This window comes from Phyllopteryx taeniolatus, chromosome 8, assembly GCF_024500385.1.
Source record: "Phyllopteryx taeniolatus isolate TA_2022b chromosome 8, UOR_Ptae_1.2, whole genome shotgun sequence".
Taxonomy (NCBI): Eukaryota; Metazoa; Chordata; class Actinopteri; order Syngnathiformes; family Syngnathidae; genus Phyllopteryx; species Phyllopteryx taeniolatus.
The window spans coordinates 30147428-30165526 of record NC_084509.1 but is presented as its reverse complement, the minus strand read 5'-3'; the positions used below and the strand labels follow the sequence as shown (position 1 = coordinate 30165526).

The window sequence follows — 18099 nt, the reverse complement described above, 5'->3', positions numbered from 1 at the left end:
AACGGCACTGCTTTTTTATGTAATGATCAATGGTTTGCCACTACAAAAGTGGTGGATCATTGCTCAACATTCATTCCAGTGCAATTAGGGCATGAAGGTACAAAGGCACTCATGTTAACTTTTTAAAATGCATTCGCCTGTTTTTGTATATACTGTGTACTGTGAGCAGAAATTAGTGTATACAATGGGAGAAAAAAGTATGTGAAACCTTTCGAATTTCTCAAGTTTCTGCATAAATTGGAATAAAATGTAGACAGATCATCATCTAAATCACAAGAATAAACAGAGTCTGTATGTGTTTATATTTTTTGTAGAGCATAACGTAAACATTCAAAGCACAGTAAGGAAAAAGTAAGCATACACTTGGATTTATTAAGTGGTTGACCCTCCTTTGATATCAATAACCTTCCCTCAACCAAAGGTTTCCTGTAGTTGCAGATCAGATGTGGACAACGATCAGGATGACTTTAGGACCATTCTTCTTTATAAAACTGTTGCAGTTCAGCAAGATTCCTGAGATGTCTGGTGTGATTAGCTCTTTTGAGGTCATGCCACAGTGTCTCAATCGGGTTGAGGTCAGGAATTTGACCACTCCAGAACATGAATTTTGTTCTTCTGAAGTCATTTTTTTGTTGATTTGCTTCGGTGTTTTTGATTGTTCTCCTGTTCTAACACCCATCCTCTTTTGAGCTTCAACTGTTGAACAGATCAAGCCTCAAGTTCTGCAAAATATCTTTATAAACCTGTGAGTTAATTTTTCCATTGATGACAGTAAGCTGTCCAGGCTCTGAGGGAGCAAAGCACGCCCATACCTTGATGCTCCCTCCATCATGCTTTACAGTTGGGATAAGGTTTTGATGCCTGGTGTGCTGTGCCATTTTTTTCTCCACAAATGGCTTTGTGTGTTCCTCCCAAAAGATTCAAATTTGGTTTAATCTGTCCACAGAATATTTTGCCAGTAGTGGTATGGCACATCCAAGCTTCAAACTTCAAATGTGCACAGGGTTCCAGGCTGCCCATAAATGGAGGTGTTTTGCCCCTAAAATTTCAGAAAATGCAAGTACTTGTGCATGTGTGACCAGTAAATTAGCTTTTTTTTTTTAATTATTATTATTTTTAAAAAAATATTATTGTTGTATATTTTTTGTTGCTAACAAACTTCTGCTCCACACCTTATCCCAGTTATTGGTAATAATGCACAAATTAGCTTGGCTTGCCAACCAACATTAACTCCTGAACAAGAAGAAAGGAGACAAATGCCGAAGAAGGCAGTTCAAAATATTTTAGAGCAGAGGCAGTGCTAATGGGGCGAATAACCACTGTGATTGGCTAATGTGTAAAAAGAGGCAGGTGTTGGGGTTATTGCGCGATCTACACAGTTCACATCGCTCTTGTAAACCACAGGGTCCGAAATATCCGGTATCGCATCACCAAATGCAAAGGAGGTCTTCAGCGATGTATTCCTCAATTGCCATCGGTACAATATGTGATGCATGTTTTGAACCGTTTCTTTTTTGTAACTCACCGAAGAGGGCATGCATTGATAACAGAAGTAAAAACTGCGTAGTAAGCAGAGGTAAACCAATCGCTGATTGGTCAAAACTCAGGCGGAACTCATGGTAGTTACTAGATTATAAAATGCGACATGCCAAGCTTACGAAAATGCAGCCCTATGGAGGCACAAGCCAGTGCAAAACTGTAGGGTGGTCCCAAGCCCGGATAAATGCAGAGGGTTGCATTAGGGAGGGCATCCGGCTTAAAACTTTGGCAAACAAATAGGAGCGTTCATCCAAAGAATTCCGTACCGGATCGGTCGTGGGCCGGGTTAACGTCCGCCACCGGCGCCGTTAACCTGCAGGGTGCCAGTGGAGATTCAGCTACTGTGGGTCAAAGACGAAGGAGAGGTGGAAAGTGGGTTCAGAAGGTGGAAAGTCTTCAGAAGAAAGAGAAGAGGAAAGCACAGAGCGTAGAACTGAATGTGGGGACTTTGAATGTTGGGACAAAGAGGACAATCAGTGCTTACTTTCTCCCCAATAAACTCAGTGTGCCAGAAGAGACAATGGTAATGAGTCTGACTCATTCTGTGAGGATCAGTCTGTTTGTGGAATGCTGAACAGTGCTGAACTTTCTCCACTTACAGGCAATTTATCTCACCGTGGACTGATTTACATGAAGACTTTTAGAGGTCGAACGCCTTCTCCAAGTCCACAAAACACATGTAGACTGGTTGGGCGAACTCCCATGCACCCTCGAGGACCCTGCTAAGAGTGTAGAGCTGGTCCACTGTTCCACGGCCAGGACGAAAACCACACTGCTCCTCCTGAATCTGAGATTCAACTTCCCGACGGACCCTCCTCTCCAGCACCCCTCAATAGACCTTACCAGGGAGGCTGAGGAGTGTGATCCTCCTGTAGTTGGAACACACCCTTCTTAAAAAGGGGGACCACCACCCCAGTCTGCCAATCCAGAGGCACTGTCCCCGATGTCCACGCAATGTTGCAGAGGCGTGTTAACCAGGACAGCCCTACAACATCCAGAGCATTGAGGAACTCCGGGCGAATCTCATCCACCCCCGGGGTCTGCCACCGAGAAGCTTTTTAACCACCTTGGTGCCCTCAGAGATAGGAGAGCCCGCCTCAGAGAACCCAGACTCTGCTCCCTCATGGGAAGGCGTGTCGGTGGAATTGAGGAGGTCTTCGAAGTATTCTCCCCACCGGCTCACAACATCCCGAGTCGAGGTCAGCAGCGCCCCATCCCCACTATACACAGTGTTGATGGTGCTTCCCCCTCCTGAGTCGCCGGATGGCGGACCAGAATTTCCTTAAAGCTGTCCAGAAATCTTTCTCCACGGCCTCACCGAACTCCTCCCATGCCCGAGTTTTTGCTCCAGTGACCACCAAAGCTGCATTCCGCTTGGCCAGATGGGTACCGGCCATCAGCTGCCTCAGGAGTCCCACGGGGCAAAAAGGCTCGATAGTCCAATAACAGAACACCGCTCGGGTTCTGATCAGGGGGGACCGTTCCTCCCAATCACGCCCTTCCAGGTCTCACTGTCATATTCCACGTGAGCATTGAAGTCCCCCAGCAGAACGATGGAGTCCCTAGCGGGGAGTGCTCTCCAGCACCCCCCCCCAAGGACTCCAAAAAGAGTGGGTACTCTGAACTGCTGTTTGGTGCATAGGCACAAACAACAGTCAGGACCTGTCCCCCCCACCCGAAGGCGGAGGGAAGCTACCCTCTCATCCACCGAGGTGAACCCCAACGTACAGGCGCCGAGCCGGGGAGCAATAAGTATACCCACACCTGCTTGGCGCCTCTCACCGTGGGCAACTCCAGAGTGGAAGAGAGTCCAACCCCTCTCGAGAGGACTGGTACCAGAGCCTAATCTGTGCGTAGAGGCGAGTCCGACTATATCTAGTCGGAACTTCTCGACCTCACACACCAGCTCAGACTCCTTCCTGCCAGAGAGGTGACATTCCACGTCCCTAGAGCCAGCTTCTGTATCCGGGGATCGGATCGCCAAGGTCCCCGCCTTCGGCCACCACCCAGCTCGCACTGCACCCGACCCCTATGGCCCCTCCCACAGGTGGTGAGCCCATGGGAAGTTACCCTTTCGGGCTGTGCCCCATGGGTGCAGGCCCGGCCACCAGGCGCTCTCCTTCGAGCCCCACCTCCAGGCCTGGCTCCACAGGGGGGCCCCGGTGACCCGTATCCGGGCAAGGGAAACCTGAGTCCATATTTTGTCTTCGTCATAAGGGGTCTTTGAGCCGTGCTTTGTCTGGTCCCTCACCTAGGACCTGTTTGCCATGGTGACCCTACCAGGGGCGTGAAGCCCCAGACAATTTAGCTCCTCTGATCATTGGGACACACAAACGGTTCAAGGAGGGGTGAGCAATTTATGCAGAAATTAAAAAAAAATCCAAAGGATTCACATACTTTTTCCTCCCACTGTATGAGAAAAAGAAATTTTCAAGAAGAAAATAAAATTCATTTAGATTAAAAAAAAAAAAAAAAAAAAAGCTGATTTCATACAGTTGCATTAATTTATTGATTTGCCTTTGGACCTACATCCTCAGGGCCACTCAGTGACCATTTGTAAAATGTTTTATTTGAATTTGCACTGGATGTCAAAAACTGGTTGACAAAAACTGAGTTTGAGGCTGACGTTCACCTTAATCCAGTTTTCCACACATACCACCTAGCATTAAAGGCAAAGAGTTTATCTTGATTGTCATCAGACCATCTTGACTAGGGCGATGGACACTCACTGTCTTAAAGCTTAGATCAGTGGAGGGCGTCAGTCTTACTGGTTGTTCCTATAATTGTCAATCCCATCTTTTCCTTTAGATTTTGCAGAGCATTGCAAACCATGTCTTATTTACAAAGGAAGAGCACATGAGGCCTTTCAATGATTTTGTGAAGAACAACTTTGATTCAGCCCGGAGGTAAGACAGACATTGACTCAATGCCTTGACTGACCACTAACCACCATTGCTTCCCTTACATGCTCAGACAAACTTGCTCTATGTATAGAAATAGTAAATGGTGATCAGTGGAATTTTTACATGAAGAAAGTTGGTTGGCAACCACTTCGGCAGCCTCCATACCTGGAAAACTGCACTACATTCTAAGCCTAATGAAAATCATTGTTAACATATACCAGCCACTAGCTTCTTTGAATGGTAAATCAGGGGATAATTGCACTGTGCCCATGTACTGAGGGCCGACAAGGACAAGAAGTCAGATTGACACAAATTACTATCTTTTGTTAGCATTGTAAGTTTATTTACACAGTTTTTCAAAATAGGCTTATTAATATTCCATAAAATACATATATGAATGTACACTGTTCCAAATTATTACAGATGTAGTTTTTGTTCGTTTTACTAAAAATGTAATGCAGTTTACGTTGAAAATGTTTTGGGGATCATCAACAATTATATTAGCTTTTACAATGAGGATTTTGTTAAACCTAACTACCATGAAGGCAGCAGTATTGCTTTTCAGAATTATTGAAAATAGTCTTCCAAATTATCCGCTACAATTAAAAAAAAACCTCTAAAAAAGTCCTATTTCTGTTATTACAGAGATGATACAAATGAGATTTCGAACAAATAAAATCTTTGCTGATCAAGTTACATGTTTACATGGGAAGCCCCTCTTTGATATCACCTTAACAACTCTTATTCATTGAAATTTTAAACCCGTGGATAGTTTCTACCTCTATTATTTGTGGATGCAAGAATTACCTCTCAGAGTTTCTGTTTGGAGGTCAACTATCAACCACCCTCATACTGTAGATTTCCTTTGACGGATGCTTTGGAAAAATAAAACAATAAAAATAAATAAAAAAGGATGCTTTGCAAGTTTTCAATATGTTTGGGGTGTAGTGATGTTGTCCACATGATGATTTTTTTCCTGCCTTTTACACCCAAAGCAGCTTAAGCTTTAATGCAATCTTTTGCAATGGTGTGTTCAATGCAACACATTGCTTGAAAATTATGAAAGTGCAGTTCTTTTTTTTTTTTATTTTTATTTTTTATTTTTTTTTTATTTTTTTTTTTTATTTTATTTTTTTTTTACCTCGCAGGAAATGGCCTGTTGCGAACTCCACAGAGGTCATTGAACACTTTCACGCCATCTGCCATAGTGTTGTCACTAAACCAAATTTATGACCTCGGTATTATACCTGTATAAAGTACCTGGATTCCTCGGTAAAAGCTGTAAACATCAGTAAAAGCAGTGGAATAATAGATGACAAAACTTGGAAATTTAAATTCTTTGTATTTTTATTAATTTGAAATAATTTTAGGATGTTAATAGGCATACTCTTTAAAAAAAAATGTGAATTTTATTTTATTTTTTTGATACCATATCACGCACTGTTAAACGTTTGAACAAAACAGTGAACGTCTTTTCTCTTGAACATGTAAACCCAAAAATAATGTCCAACTTATGTCGTGAGTCACAACAACAACATTGTCTGATTATGGACAGTTCTTTGGCCACGGTAAGGTTCTTTGTCAGGAAAACAAAGGTGTCAATGTTTTTTTGAGACAGCCAAGTTCAATGGTGTGCAACCCTCAGCTCCAGAGCCGCATGTGGGCCTTTCATATGCCTTCTGCTGCGGCTCCTTGTTTCTTTGGGAAATGAATAATGAGTCATTTGTTTTTTATCTGCGTTTGTTCGTTTGTTGAAAGGGAGTTTCAAATTTGAAGATCATAATTTTGTAACTTTAAAATAATGTGGTAAATTTGCTCAAAATATGCATCATAACAGCTGATGTTTGACCCCCTCTGGCATGTTTTACCATAGACACCAAATATACAGAGATACTGGAGCGATCGGTAAAGATTCCTGGTTTATTCTCTGCTTGAAGATGTACCAGCCGTTTTACACTGAAAGCTCTCATGGGATGAAGACTGAGAAATTAATATTAATTTTATTTGGCCATTATAACATTCTATAATTTTCTTGCACGCACACAGACACGCGCATGGCCAATCAGATGGAGGGGTCCCCACTCTTCACTATTGCTGATTGGTTTAGAGACCAAGATGATGAAACCCATCGTGTGTCTGCTTTCAAGTCGTGTAAATTTTTTTTTCGTCCTCAAATGGCTGGGCACCTGTACGCAACCTTTTGTTTTGCCACACCATTCAGAAATTAGGACGCATATGCGACCAAATTAGTCGCAATCTAGAGTCCCGTCTCGTCCCCCCAAATATTCATACGTCGGCTTTCCAGCACCACACCAGAGTACTCAACCATAGCTCTGCGTCAGAAGACGTAGATTGATTGTACTTTATGCATCCCTGCTAATTTTTTTTGCCTCTCAGACGTGGGAGGCGCCTCAAACAAGATCCCTCTATATGTAATAAAATGATGGCACGCAGTAGCAGATGGCATTTTTTGTTTGCTGCAGGTGGATAAATTGAGTTTGGATTTTTAATTAATATTTACGAGGACTCAAATAGACATTGGGTATTTTATTTGAAAGTAACTATTGGAGCTTAGTTTTGCATGCAGAAATTTTTTTTTTTTCTCTGTAGCAGTTCATTGATTTCATAAATGTAACAGACTTACAGTACATAGCATGCAGGTTAAAACCTCTCAAATCATTTTAGATGTCATAAGGGTCTTCAAAGGCATTTACACATAGGGATGTCCCTATCCAACTTTTCCCCTTCTGATACAAAACCAATATTGCAGCCTTGAATTTTGGCCAATACAGATTTCGGTCCCATCAGACATCAATAACCATACATACTTTACTTATTTTGTAGTATGTAATTTTAGAAAAGGCTTGATGAACTGATATTACTCAAACAGATGAGAATAATCAGCCAACATGGTATGAGAAAAACTAACCCATTTATTATTAACCAAAGTGACTCGATTAACCAATGTGACATCAAGTAACTTTCAAAATAAGAATGTACTAAAATTAAATTAAATAAATGAAAAAAAATTATTAGGAAATCCTGAAAAATAACGTCAATAGAACCAATAACAAAACTATATATTTAAATTGCCTAACTTATACATAATCATATTCTACATTTGAATGGAGTAAATACAAAATTAGTAAACCATGAAAAATAATCTCAATAAATATTAAATACAAGTTATGTTTTTAAAGTGCAGAATAACAAAGTTCAACTCAGTTATTTTTGTTACTGTCAGTATATGGTGGGAATGTCATTTGCTTTCTCCACATGTGCGGCAATACACTCACACTTACTGATGTAACTGAGGTTTAGTTTTATTAGCAATCACTGTTCCTGCTGTACACATCTTCACCTCTGAGGGGCAGTGTGATACACGCAATGAGATACACATTGCAGTAACAAAGAAAGTAGTTATTACGGTCAAGTATTATTATTATAACTCATTTTTCACAGAATTTGAAGACTGTATACCAGAATTTGAAGACTGTATCCCAATATTGTTATATTGCACGCTTGTATGTGTTTACACAGCGTTTGTGTACCAATATTCATTATTTTGAGAGATATGTGCCGCAAGTTCGATGGTAATTTTCATTAGCTCGTCAATGGTGTTTTTCATTCATTGTGTATTAGCTTTGAGGTCGTGATTTTTGTGAACAAAAATTAAGAAAGAAAACGAAGTCTGTGATGTATTTGAACATTCAATAGGTGTAATTCTTTTGTCATGGGAGTTTAGTTTTACAGTGAACTTCAACTGGAGTGTCAGTAAACGACTTAGCAAGCAATAGTCACTCTTACTGCTTGCTACTATATTAGCACCTTAGCAACCTGTTCTTGTGATACGTGGGATTTGCATGGCGTCTGGGCGCTGCTGGATCAGATGGAATGGAATGGACTGCTTGTATTTTTAGATCCAGTCCGATATAATACTAATTTTTTTTGCTGCCACGGACCGATTTCCGATCACAAAAGATCAGATCGGGACACCCCTATTTACACAAATTATATTTTTAACATATGCAAATGCTTCCCAGAAAAATCAAAAACACAATTGTTTAGCTAGAACCCTATATGCATACAAAGTTGGAACAGTGTATATGATTATCCATCTAGCCATTTTCCAAACTGCTCATCCTAATTATGTTAAATTACAAAAATGAAGGTATGTTGTAAAAAAATAAAATTAAATAATCCACCATATGGTGGTCTGGCGGGGCTGCCACAGCTGCCCCTATTGCAGCCGAATATAATGTGTATGAATATATACATTACTTCATGTTTAAGTCTAATTTGTGTTTTATTCCTGGTTTCTACAGTTTTTTCTTGGACATAGCATCAGACTCTCCACCAAGTGACTCCGTGAACCACAGTTTGTCCTTCATCAGTGATGGTAATGTGCTCGCGCTCCACCGATTATTATGGAACAACCAGGAGAGAATTGGCCAGTACCTCTCCAGCAACAGGTCAGCTTGATGTACGCTATATAGACAAAAGTAACCATACACACTTCTTAATCAGTTAATTAATTAATCAGGAGTTGGACTAGACCCCGATCCTGAAATTTAATCTAGACCTGTTACACAATTATATACTTCCAAATTTGTGGAATCTGTTTGGGGAAGGAAAGGTTTTGTTCCAGCATGACTGTGCTTCATTTTTTTAAAATTAGTTTTTATTTATTTATTTATTTTGTCCTGTTTGGCTGTTAGGTCAAGCAGAATGGAGGATCTGTATCCCTTTTATGCCGGAACAGTTTTACTGTGTCACAGTGGAGTTTTTAAGCTGCCGGTGTGGTTTCTTAGTATTATAATGGATTTTTATTGAGAATCAGGACAGGACAAGATAGGACAAGACAAGGACAGGAGAAGAAGCATGCAGGACAAGGGTCGTGAACCCGGCTGTTCAACTGAAATGTGGTGGGAGTGACTATGTAAATTATAAAAGTCTATAGGATGAGAGTGTGAGTGAGGGCATAACCAAGCAATTTGCATATTCATGAGTTGTTTGTCGCAACAAGTGAGTGGTGTCCCAGGGGTGTGTGCCTGTGGACACATGCAAGTGATTTGACACCGTTTTGCATGCACAATGACTGACAGAAGTGTCCTGTAATTTCTGTGCGTGTACCACGGAGGCTGAGGACCCCACCCAATCAATCGAGAGACTGGATTGGGCTCAGGCGTCCACCCGAGAGAAGCCCGGTAGATGGGACACGTCCCACCCCGAGGGACCCAGGGTGGTCCGCCGGCCCCGCCGAGACGCCACCACAACCGGCCACCTGGACCCAATGCCACCCCCACCATGTGTGTGATGCATTAAAATCCTGGGGGGCAGGCAGGGTAGAAGGGCAGGGCGCCCGGACTGGAAAACAGCACTGACCTACTGAAACCCGGTCCGACCCCCGCACCCTCCCGACCCCATACCAGTCCCCCAGGAACCCCTGGATATGTACGCATGCCCAGGTGTGACTAGTGAGAAAAATATTTACAGTGAGTGGTGTGAGTGTGGGGGCACGGTGGCCGACTGGTTAGAGCGTCAGCCTCACAGTTCTGAGGACTGGGGTTCAATCCCCAGCCCCGCCTGTGTGGAGTTTGCATGTTCTCCCCGTGCCTTCGTGGGTTTTCTCCGGGCACTCCGGTTTCCTCCCACATCCCAAAAACATGCATTAATTGGAGACTCTAAATTGCCCGTAGATGTGAATGTGAGTGCGAATGGTTGTTTGTTTATATGTGCCCTGCGATTGGCTGGCAACCAGTTCAGGGTGTACCCCGCCTCCTGCCCGAAGATAGCTGGGATAGGCTCCAGCACTCCTGCGACCCTAGTGTGGAGAAGCGGCTCATAAAATGGATGGATGGATAGATGGTGTGAGTGTGTGCTCGGTGATGGTCGGGCCCATCAGGCAGGACAACCACAAACGAAGAGGGCCACCCCACCCAGCCCCGCAGCACCGACCCCGGGACCCCCCCACACATTCCAGCCAGCACCCCACTCCGCCCCAGAGTGTGGGAGGTGGACCCACCCCACCCCCAACACCCCAAACCAGGCAGGAACGAAAATCCCACAATCTACTCGAGATGGTGTGATCTACTCTTATTTTCACTTCAGTAGGTGCAGTGAGCATGTGGCCCAATGCTTCTGCCTATATAATGAATTCATATTTTACTACAATTATTTGTTTCTAGTTTAGATAGATGGCAGGGTGTGAATTATTTGCTAATTATAAAAAAACAAAAAAACATTATTTTCTCCAGAGACCACAAGGCTGTGGGCAGGCGTCCTTTTGACAAAATGGCAACGTTGCTGGCATATCTGGGGCCACCTGAACACAAGCCTGTGGCTGACACTCACTGGTCCAGCCTCAACCTGACTAGTTCCAAATTTGAAGAATTCATGACAAGGTAAGATTCACCTTCTTTCTTCTGAACTTGTTAACTACGTACACAATGCTTGCACATTCTTTCTACCCCCCAGATAATTTAGTTCTGCTCCAAAAAAAAGCTGTTGCTCCAAAATACTGTATCACTCGTGTTCGTTTCCTGTCTACAGTATATTTCAGTTGGTTTCTCATTCTGCTAATTTTCTCCCACGTTTTGACACAGGAAATTTCTTAATAGTATTGCATCAAATGTCTAGGCAGTTCAACTTTTCTCACCCATCTGCTAATCATGACAAAAAATTAACTTGTTTTAAAATGTTAACTTACAATTTATGAATTTTTCCGAGGTTGTTTTCGGAAGCAAACGGAAATAAAAAATACTTGACTACATCTCAGTTTTGCACTTTTTTATAGCACAATCCAATTGGTTTATGAAATCTGAAAGCTCTCACATTATAAAAGGATACTTTAAAGAATATTTTAACAACAATGTTGCTTTTAAGGTACTAAGTTTTCTTTTTGTCTTGCAGACACCAGGTACATGAAAAAGAGGAATTTAAAGCATTAAAGACCCTCAACATCTTCTACCAGGCTGGGACTTCAAAGAATGGCAATCCAGTGTTCTATTATGTGGCTCGCCGGTAAGAGCTGTGCATCCATTTTCCTTGGAATCTCAGTATGTTCTGATCTTCATTGAGATTATTTTTTTTCCATTTCCTTTGACTTTTCACAGTATGTTAATACAATCTTATATATACATACACACATGTATGTATCTATACGTGTGCGTGTGTATGTGTGTCCGACTGGTTAGCACATCAACCTCACAGTTCTGAGGACCAGTGTCCAAATCCCTGCCTCGCCTGTGTCGAATTTGCATGTCCTTCCCGTGCCTGCGTGGGTTTTCTCTTGGCACTTCAGTTTCCTCCCACATCCCAAAAACATGCGTGGTAGGTTGATTGAAGATTCTAAATTGCCGTAGGTGTGAATGGTAGTTTTTTTTATATGTGCCCTGCGATTGGCTGGCGACTAGTTAAGGGTTTACCCCGCCTCTCGCCCGAAGATAGCTGGGATAGGCTCCAGCACAGCCACGACCCTAGTGAGGATAAGCGGTACAGAAAATGAATGGATTGATATATATATTACAGTGGGGCAAAAAATGATTTAGTCGACCACCAATTATGCAAGTTCTCCCAATTAAAAAGATGAGGGAGGCCTGTAATTTTCATCATAGGTATACCTCACATATGAGAGAGAAAATGAGGGGAAAACAATCCAGAAAATCACATTGTGTGATTTTTAAAGAATTTATTAGCAAATTATGGTGGAAAATAAGTATTTGGCCACCTACAAACAAGCAAGATTTCTGGCTCTCACAGACCTGTAACTTCTTCAAGAGGCTCTTCTGTCCTCCACTCGTTACCTGTATTAATGGCACCTGTTTGAACTCGTTATCAGTATAAAAGACACCTGTCCATATCCTCAAACAGTCACACTCCAAACTCCACTATGGCCAAGACCAAAGATCTGTCAAAGAACACCAGAAACAAAATTGTAGACCTGCACCAAGCTGGGAAGACTGAATCTGCAATAGGTAAGCAGGTTGGTGTGAAGAAATCAAGTGTGGGACCAATGATTAGAAAATGGTAGACATACAAGACCACTGATAATCTCCCTTGATCTGGGGCTCCACGCAAGATCACACCCGTGGGGTCAGAATGATCACAAGAACGGTGAGCAAAAATCCCAGAACCACATGGGGGGGACCTAGTGAATGACCCGCAGAGAGCTGGGACCAAAGTAGCAAAGGCTACCACCAGTAACGCACTACGCCGCCAGGGACTCGAATCCTGCAGTGCCAGACGTGTCACCCTGCTTAAGCCAGTACATGTCCAGGCACGTCTGAAGTTTGCCAGAGAGCATTTGGATGATTCAGAAGAGGATGGGGAGAATATCATACGGTCAGATGAAACCAAAACTTTTAGGTAAAAACTCAACTTGTTGTGTTTGGGGGAGAAAGAATGGTGAGTTGCATCCATAGAACACCATACCTACTGTAAAGCATGGGGGTGGAAACATCATGCTTTGGGGTGTTTTTCTGCAAAGGAAATAACGAATGGGACCATGTATCATGAACACTTTGAGACATAAAGACATTGACAAAAAACAGTCACTGAGCAATTAAGGGTTAATAGTTATCTGGTAATGCGGGTACATTTTTAAATGTATTTATATTTTTTTACAATTGTGCAAAAGATGCAGAGTCCTCTTGCATTTAGAGCAGTTCAAATGACTAATATTGCAATAGTCCGGTGCAATGACCATTGTGCAAAAGGCGCCAAGACTTGAAGGAGTGTATGCAGTTTAAAGTGACGAGTATCGCAATAATCTGGGACAATGTTGATTGTGCAAATGTTGCAGACACTCCTCAGTCAGTGGGCAAATGGAGCAGATGCTACTCTGGCATGAGTGGCCAGTATTGGTCAACAAAAGATATGCAAATAGTGCAGCGTGGCGAGACGACTACAGTGACTGCACAAGATGTAATTGGCCCCACAGAAATGTGACAACGAACTCCAGTCAAAAAAATTGTCAGAATGTTGCAATAGAATTGTAGGTTAGGTGTTTAAGAAGTTGATTGCAAGAGGGAAGAAGCTGTTGGAATTTCTGCTAGTTCTAATTTGCATTGATCGGTAGCGCCTACCTGAGGGAAGGAGCTGGAAGAGCTGGTGACCGGGATGTGGAGGGTCAGAGAGGATTTTGCACGCTCTTGTCTTAGTTCTGGCAGCGTGCAAGTCCTCAAGGGTGGGTAGGGGGGTACCGACAATCCTTTCAGCAGTTTTGATTGTCCGTTGCAGTCGGAGTTTGACAATGATCCCAAACACACCGCCCAGGCAACGAAGGAGTGGCTTCGTAAGAAGCATTTCAAGGTCCTGGAGTGGCCTAGCCAGTCTCCAGATCTAAACCCCATAGAAATGGTAAATGGACAGCACTTATATATCGCTTTATCTACACCATCACAGTGCCAAAAGCGCTTTGCAAAGCCTCACATTCACCCACTCACACACACATTCATACACTAATGGGTGACAACTGCCCTGCAAGGCACTGCCAGGCCCACTGGGAGCAAATTATTAGAAATTAGGGTTCAATGTCTGGCTCAAGGACACTTTGACATGCAGACAGCCGCTCTACCAACTGAGCCACAGTCACCCAAAAATCTTTAGAAGGATTTGAAAGTCTGTGTTGCCCAGCGACAGCCCCAAAACATCACTGCTCTAGAAGAGATCTGCATGGAGGAATGGGCCAAAATACCAGCAACAGTATGTGAAAACCTTGTGAAGACTTACAGAAAACGTTTGACCTCTGTCATTGCCAACAAAGTGTATATAACAAAGTATTGAGATTTGTTATTGACCAAATACTTATTTTCCACCATAATTTTCTAATAAATTCTTTAAAAATCAGACAGTGATTTTCTGGATTTTGTTTTTTTTTTTCTCTCATTTTGTCTCGCATAGGGGATGTATACCTATGACAAAAATTACGGCCCTCATATTTTTAAGTGGGAGAACTTGCACAATTGGTGGCTGACTAAATACTTTTTTGCCCCACTGTACATAACACTTTTTATTGGGGGGAAAAAAAAGATCCTGCCTCAGTCCAGATTAAAAAGAAGCGATGGTGTAATAATGTGTCACTTCTGTTGCCCTGCAAGTTTAGAACTAAAAGGCCTTGTGTTACAACTATATGGAAGTGAAGTGTGTGGCAAGACTGTTTGAAAAACATGCAGTTGAATGTTGAATCCCCTCCTTGAGACGTCACCTTATCGTGGTGGAGGGGTTTGTGTCCCAATGATCCTAGGAGCTAAGTTGTCTGAGCTAAGTTATACTTTTTTGCCCCACTGTGTGTATGTGTGTGTGTGTGTGTGTGTGTGTGTGTGTGTGCACGCATATATATATATATGTCTTGCACTGAGGAGAGGCTTCCGTCGGGCCACTCTGCCATAAAACCCCGACTGGTGGAGGGCTGCAGTGATGGTTGACTTTCTAGAACTTTCTCCCATCTCATGACTGGAGCTCAGGCAGAGTGATCTTTGGGATCTTCTTTACCTCTCTCACCAAGGCTCTTCTCCCCTGATTGCTCAGTTTGGCCAGACGGCCAGCTCTAGGAAGGGTTCTGGTCGTCCCAAACGTCTTCCATTTAAGGATTATGGAGGCCACTGTGCTGTTAGGAATCTTAAGTGCAGCAGAAATTTTTTTGTAACCTTGGTCAGATCTGTGCCTTGCCACAATTCTGTCTCTGAGCTCTACAGGCAGTTTCTTTGACCTCATGATTCTCATTTGCTCTGACATGCACTGTGAGCTGTAAGGTCTTATATAGACCGGTGTGTGGCTTTCCTAATCAAGTCCAATCAGTATAATCAAACAGCTGGACTCCAATGAAGGTATAGAATCATCTCAAAAATGATCAGAAGAAATGGACACCACCCGAGTTAAATGAGTGTCACAGCAAAGGGTCTGAATACTTATGGCTGTGTGCTATTTCAGTTTTTTTTTACAATTCCATTTTTTATGTCAATAAGGGGTGCTGTGTGCACATTAATGAGGGGAAAAAATGAACTTAAATGATTTTAGCAAATGGCTGCAATGTAACAAAGAGTGAAAAATTTAAGGGGGTCTGAATACTTTCCGTACCCACTGTATATTGCCCCTGCTTTGATCAGCCTAATGCTGATTATGGGAAAGATACTGTGGTGGTTCTCTCCTCCAGCTTTTGGACTGTGTAATGATCACAGCTGCCCACACAAATCCCGAATTTAGACCTTGCAGACTCTTAAATATGCTTTTATATTTTTTATATAATTCCTGTTATGACAAATATATTAAAAACATCCTATTGGGGTAAAATCTAGTTAAGGATTCACTAAATATGCATGAAAAGAAGATAAAATCTTAATGATTACATACAGTACATGCGGTCTTTAAAATGCAATACATAAAAATGCCCACCATGTTTAGTTTAAAATGTGTTTGAAAAATATGCACTCACTTTTAATACCTTGCAATCAGATAGAAACATTTTATTCAACAAAATATATGAAATAAGAACAATAATAAGAAATAAGCTATTATTTTCCCCTTGACAGACATTTTCTTCAGGTATTGTAGCTTGACATTTTTCATTATGGAGCTTTTCGTTGGTAGAAATTATTTATTTATTGTCCACTTCTTGTTCAACTCCAACGGTTAATCTTTCAGGTTTTTAAGATGTCTCATTATCTTGTGATAGATGTTGCTTGATATGTACAATTTTGTAAGAATTATATTCATGAGGATATTCCTATTCTGACAACTCACATTTGAGACTGAGATGAATGTCAGTCTTCTTTCAACTGTGTAACACCAAGTTGCTATGGTCCCTTTGTTCTCAGTCACAGATGGAAAATTTTCTAAAAGAGTATTATATCAACTACATGTGTTGTTTTTAGCTTTTACTCATGCTTAAGATTGCCCAACGTCATTGTCTGCAGTTCTGATATATGTAGTTAGTTACGGTTTTCATTGGCAGTATTGCCGTTTGTGGTGCTTGGTTTCATTAAAGATGTCACAATGGCAGAATTATCAATCTTTTTTGTATGAGTGCTTTCCAGTGCACTTTTGTTGTCAAACTCTTGTTCAGATGTAATCCCTCCATGTGTACTTCCAAACGTAGAACCTGGTGTTATGGCTTCTGACTCCTCCTGTATTTCTGGGAGAAAGGACAACCTTTTGGAAATTCTCTGAGACAGGAAGCTGGGAAGAGAAATCTGGTTAGATAACCTCATTCTTACTCGTCCGTTGTCATCTCCATGGATGAGAAATGGTGAAGGGCCAGCCCAGTCATTTGTTGTTATCTGCTGTTTCTGAAGTTTGCGTTTCTTCACAATGATGACCAAGATTCCAACGACCATCGATAACAGAGCCACACCTATTAGTCCTGCCACTACTTGACTGTGAATTGGTACATTGTTGGATTTTTCTTTTGGAGGTTCTTGTATTTTGTTGGGCTTGGTAATGACAATGAATATTGAAGGTTTGTTTGAGCCAGTGAACTGTGTTGTATCCCCATCTGTGTTTGTAGGTTTGTTGTCAGGAAATGTGGTTGCATGAGAAAGGAGGTTTGAGTCTGTAGACAAATGGGTAATTTCAGTAGTAGAGGGTGGGACCGTTTGTTCTTTGTCCTGGCTTTGGGTGGATCTTGTGGGCACTGGAGATACAGTGCTTTTAATTACTTTTGTGATGTTTGTCATTCCTCTCGATGAATTAGTTTCCAGGAAAGTTATGAAGCTGGCTGTTGTTACTTGAGCCATCTTGATTGCTTCAGTGATATTTCGAGATTTTTTATTGTAACTGACTGTTGGTAGCTGGACATGAGGTGAATTTCCTTTGATCTCACCAGTTGTCACTTCAATTATACTGTCAGCATGGCTAAATGTCGCTGTACCACAAGTCTTGAATGAAAATGCGAAAACAAGGCTTATGAAGTGCAAGATCATAGTTTCCGTCGGTCCTGTTGCCTCTTGTTGCGTCTTTGTAACTGTAATTATAGAAAGTTATTCGATTTAAAATGCTGTATATGAGCATGAATAGGAAATATTGTCAAGGCCTTAGCCACAGCTCTTTACAGGTGATAACTCATGCTGTTAAAAATAGATTTTGTTGAAGTTTGAGATCCTCTATTCCTCAGTTATTGTTACAGAAGTTAAACCGCTTCCACTGTATGTTTAACTGCTAAATTGATCTGGGACTTCCGAACAACAGCACTTTTTTAAGAGTAGGGGTCAAAGACATGACGGTAAGGTGCTTTGAGAATAATCAGTTTATATTATGTCTCTGTTGACAGTAAATATCATATCACAACAAAAACAGTTTAGAAAAAAGACATTGCAGCCATATGCCACATTTTGCACATTTAAGCTACATTTTCCACTGAGATATTCCAATTCCAATGAAGTACAGTACAAAGACAAGATATAGTGTTCAAACTGATTAACTTGTTTGCATTTTAAATTTCCTCCCTGCAACATGTTCCAAAGAGGGACAGGGGCAAGTTTACCACTTCGGTACATCACCTTACCTTTGAACAAAACTCAATAAGCATTTGAAAACTGAGTACACCGATTGCTGAAGCTTTCTTTGTAGGTGGAATTGTACAATTTAAGTTGCTCAACATTCCGTGATAACACGTTCAGAATGTGCCTTGGCATTGTCTTGCTGAAATTAGCAGGACGTC

The 18099-nt window shown here is 41.7% G+C and overlaps 1 protein-coding gene across 13 annotated transcripts in view; it reads left to right on the top strand.

The window, feature by feature from the left end:
• Positions 1 to 18099, top strand: part of LOC133482727 (neurofibromin) — a 158772-nt gene that overhangs the window by 98940 nt on the left and 41733 nt on the right. For all 13 annotated transcript variants that reach the window (XR_009789894.1, XR_009789895.1, XM_061783160.1 and 10 more), the window contains 4 exons: positions 4348 to 4445; positions 8768 to 8914; positions 10700 to 10846; positions 11355 to 11465. Coding sequence is in view for 11 of the 13 variants with exons in the window: in XM_061783160.1 (XP_061639144.1) it covers positions 4348 to 4445; positions 8768 to 8914; positions 10700 to 10846; positions 11355 to 11465 (503 nt within the window). In the remaining 2 variants the exon portion in view is untranslated. The remainder of the gene's footprint in view (positions 1 to 4347; positions 4446 to 8767; positions 8915 to 10699; positions 10847 to 11354; positions 11466 to 18099) is intronic.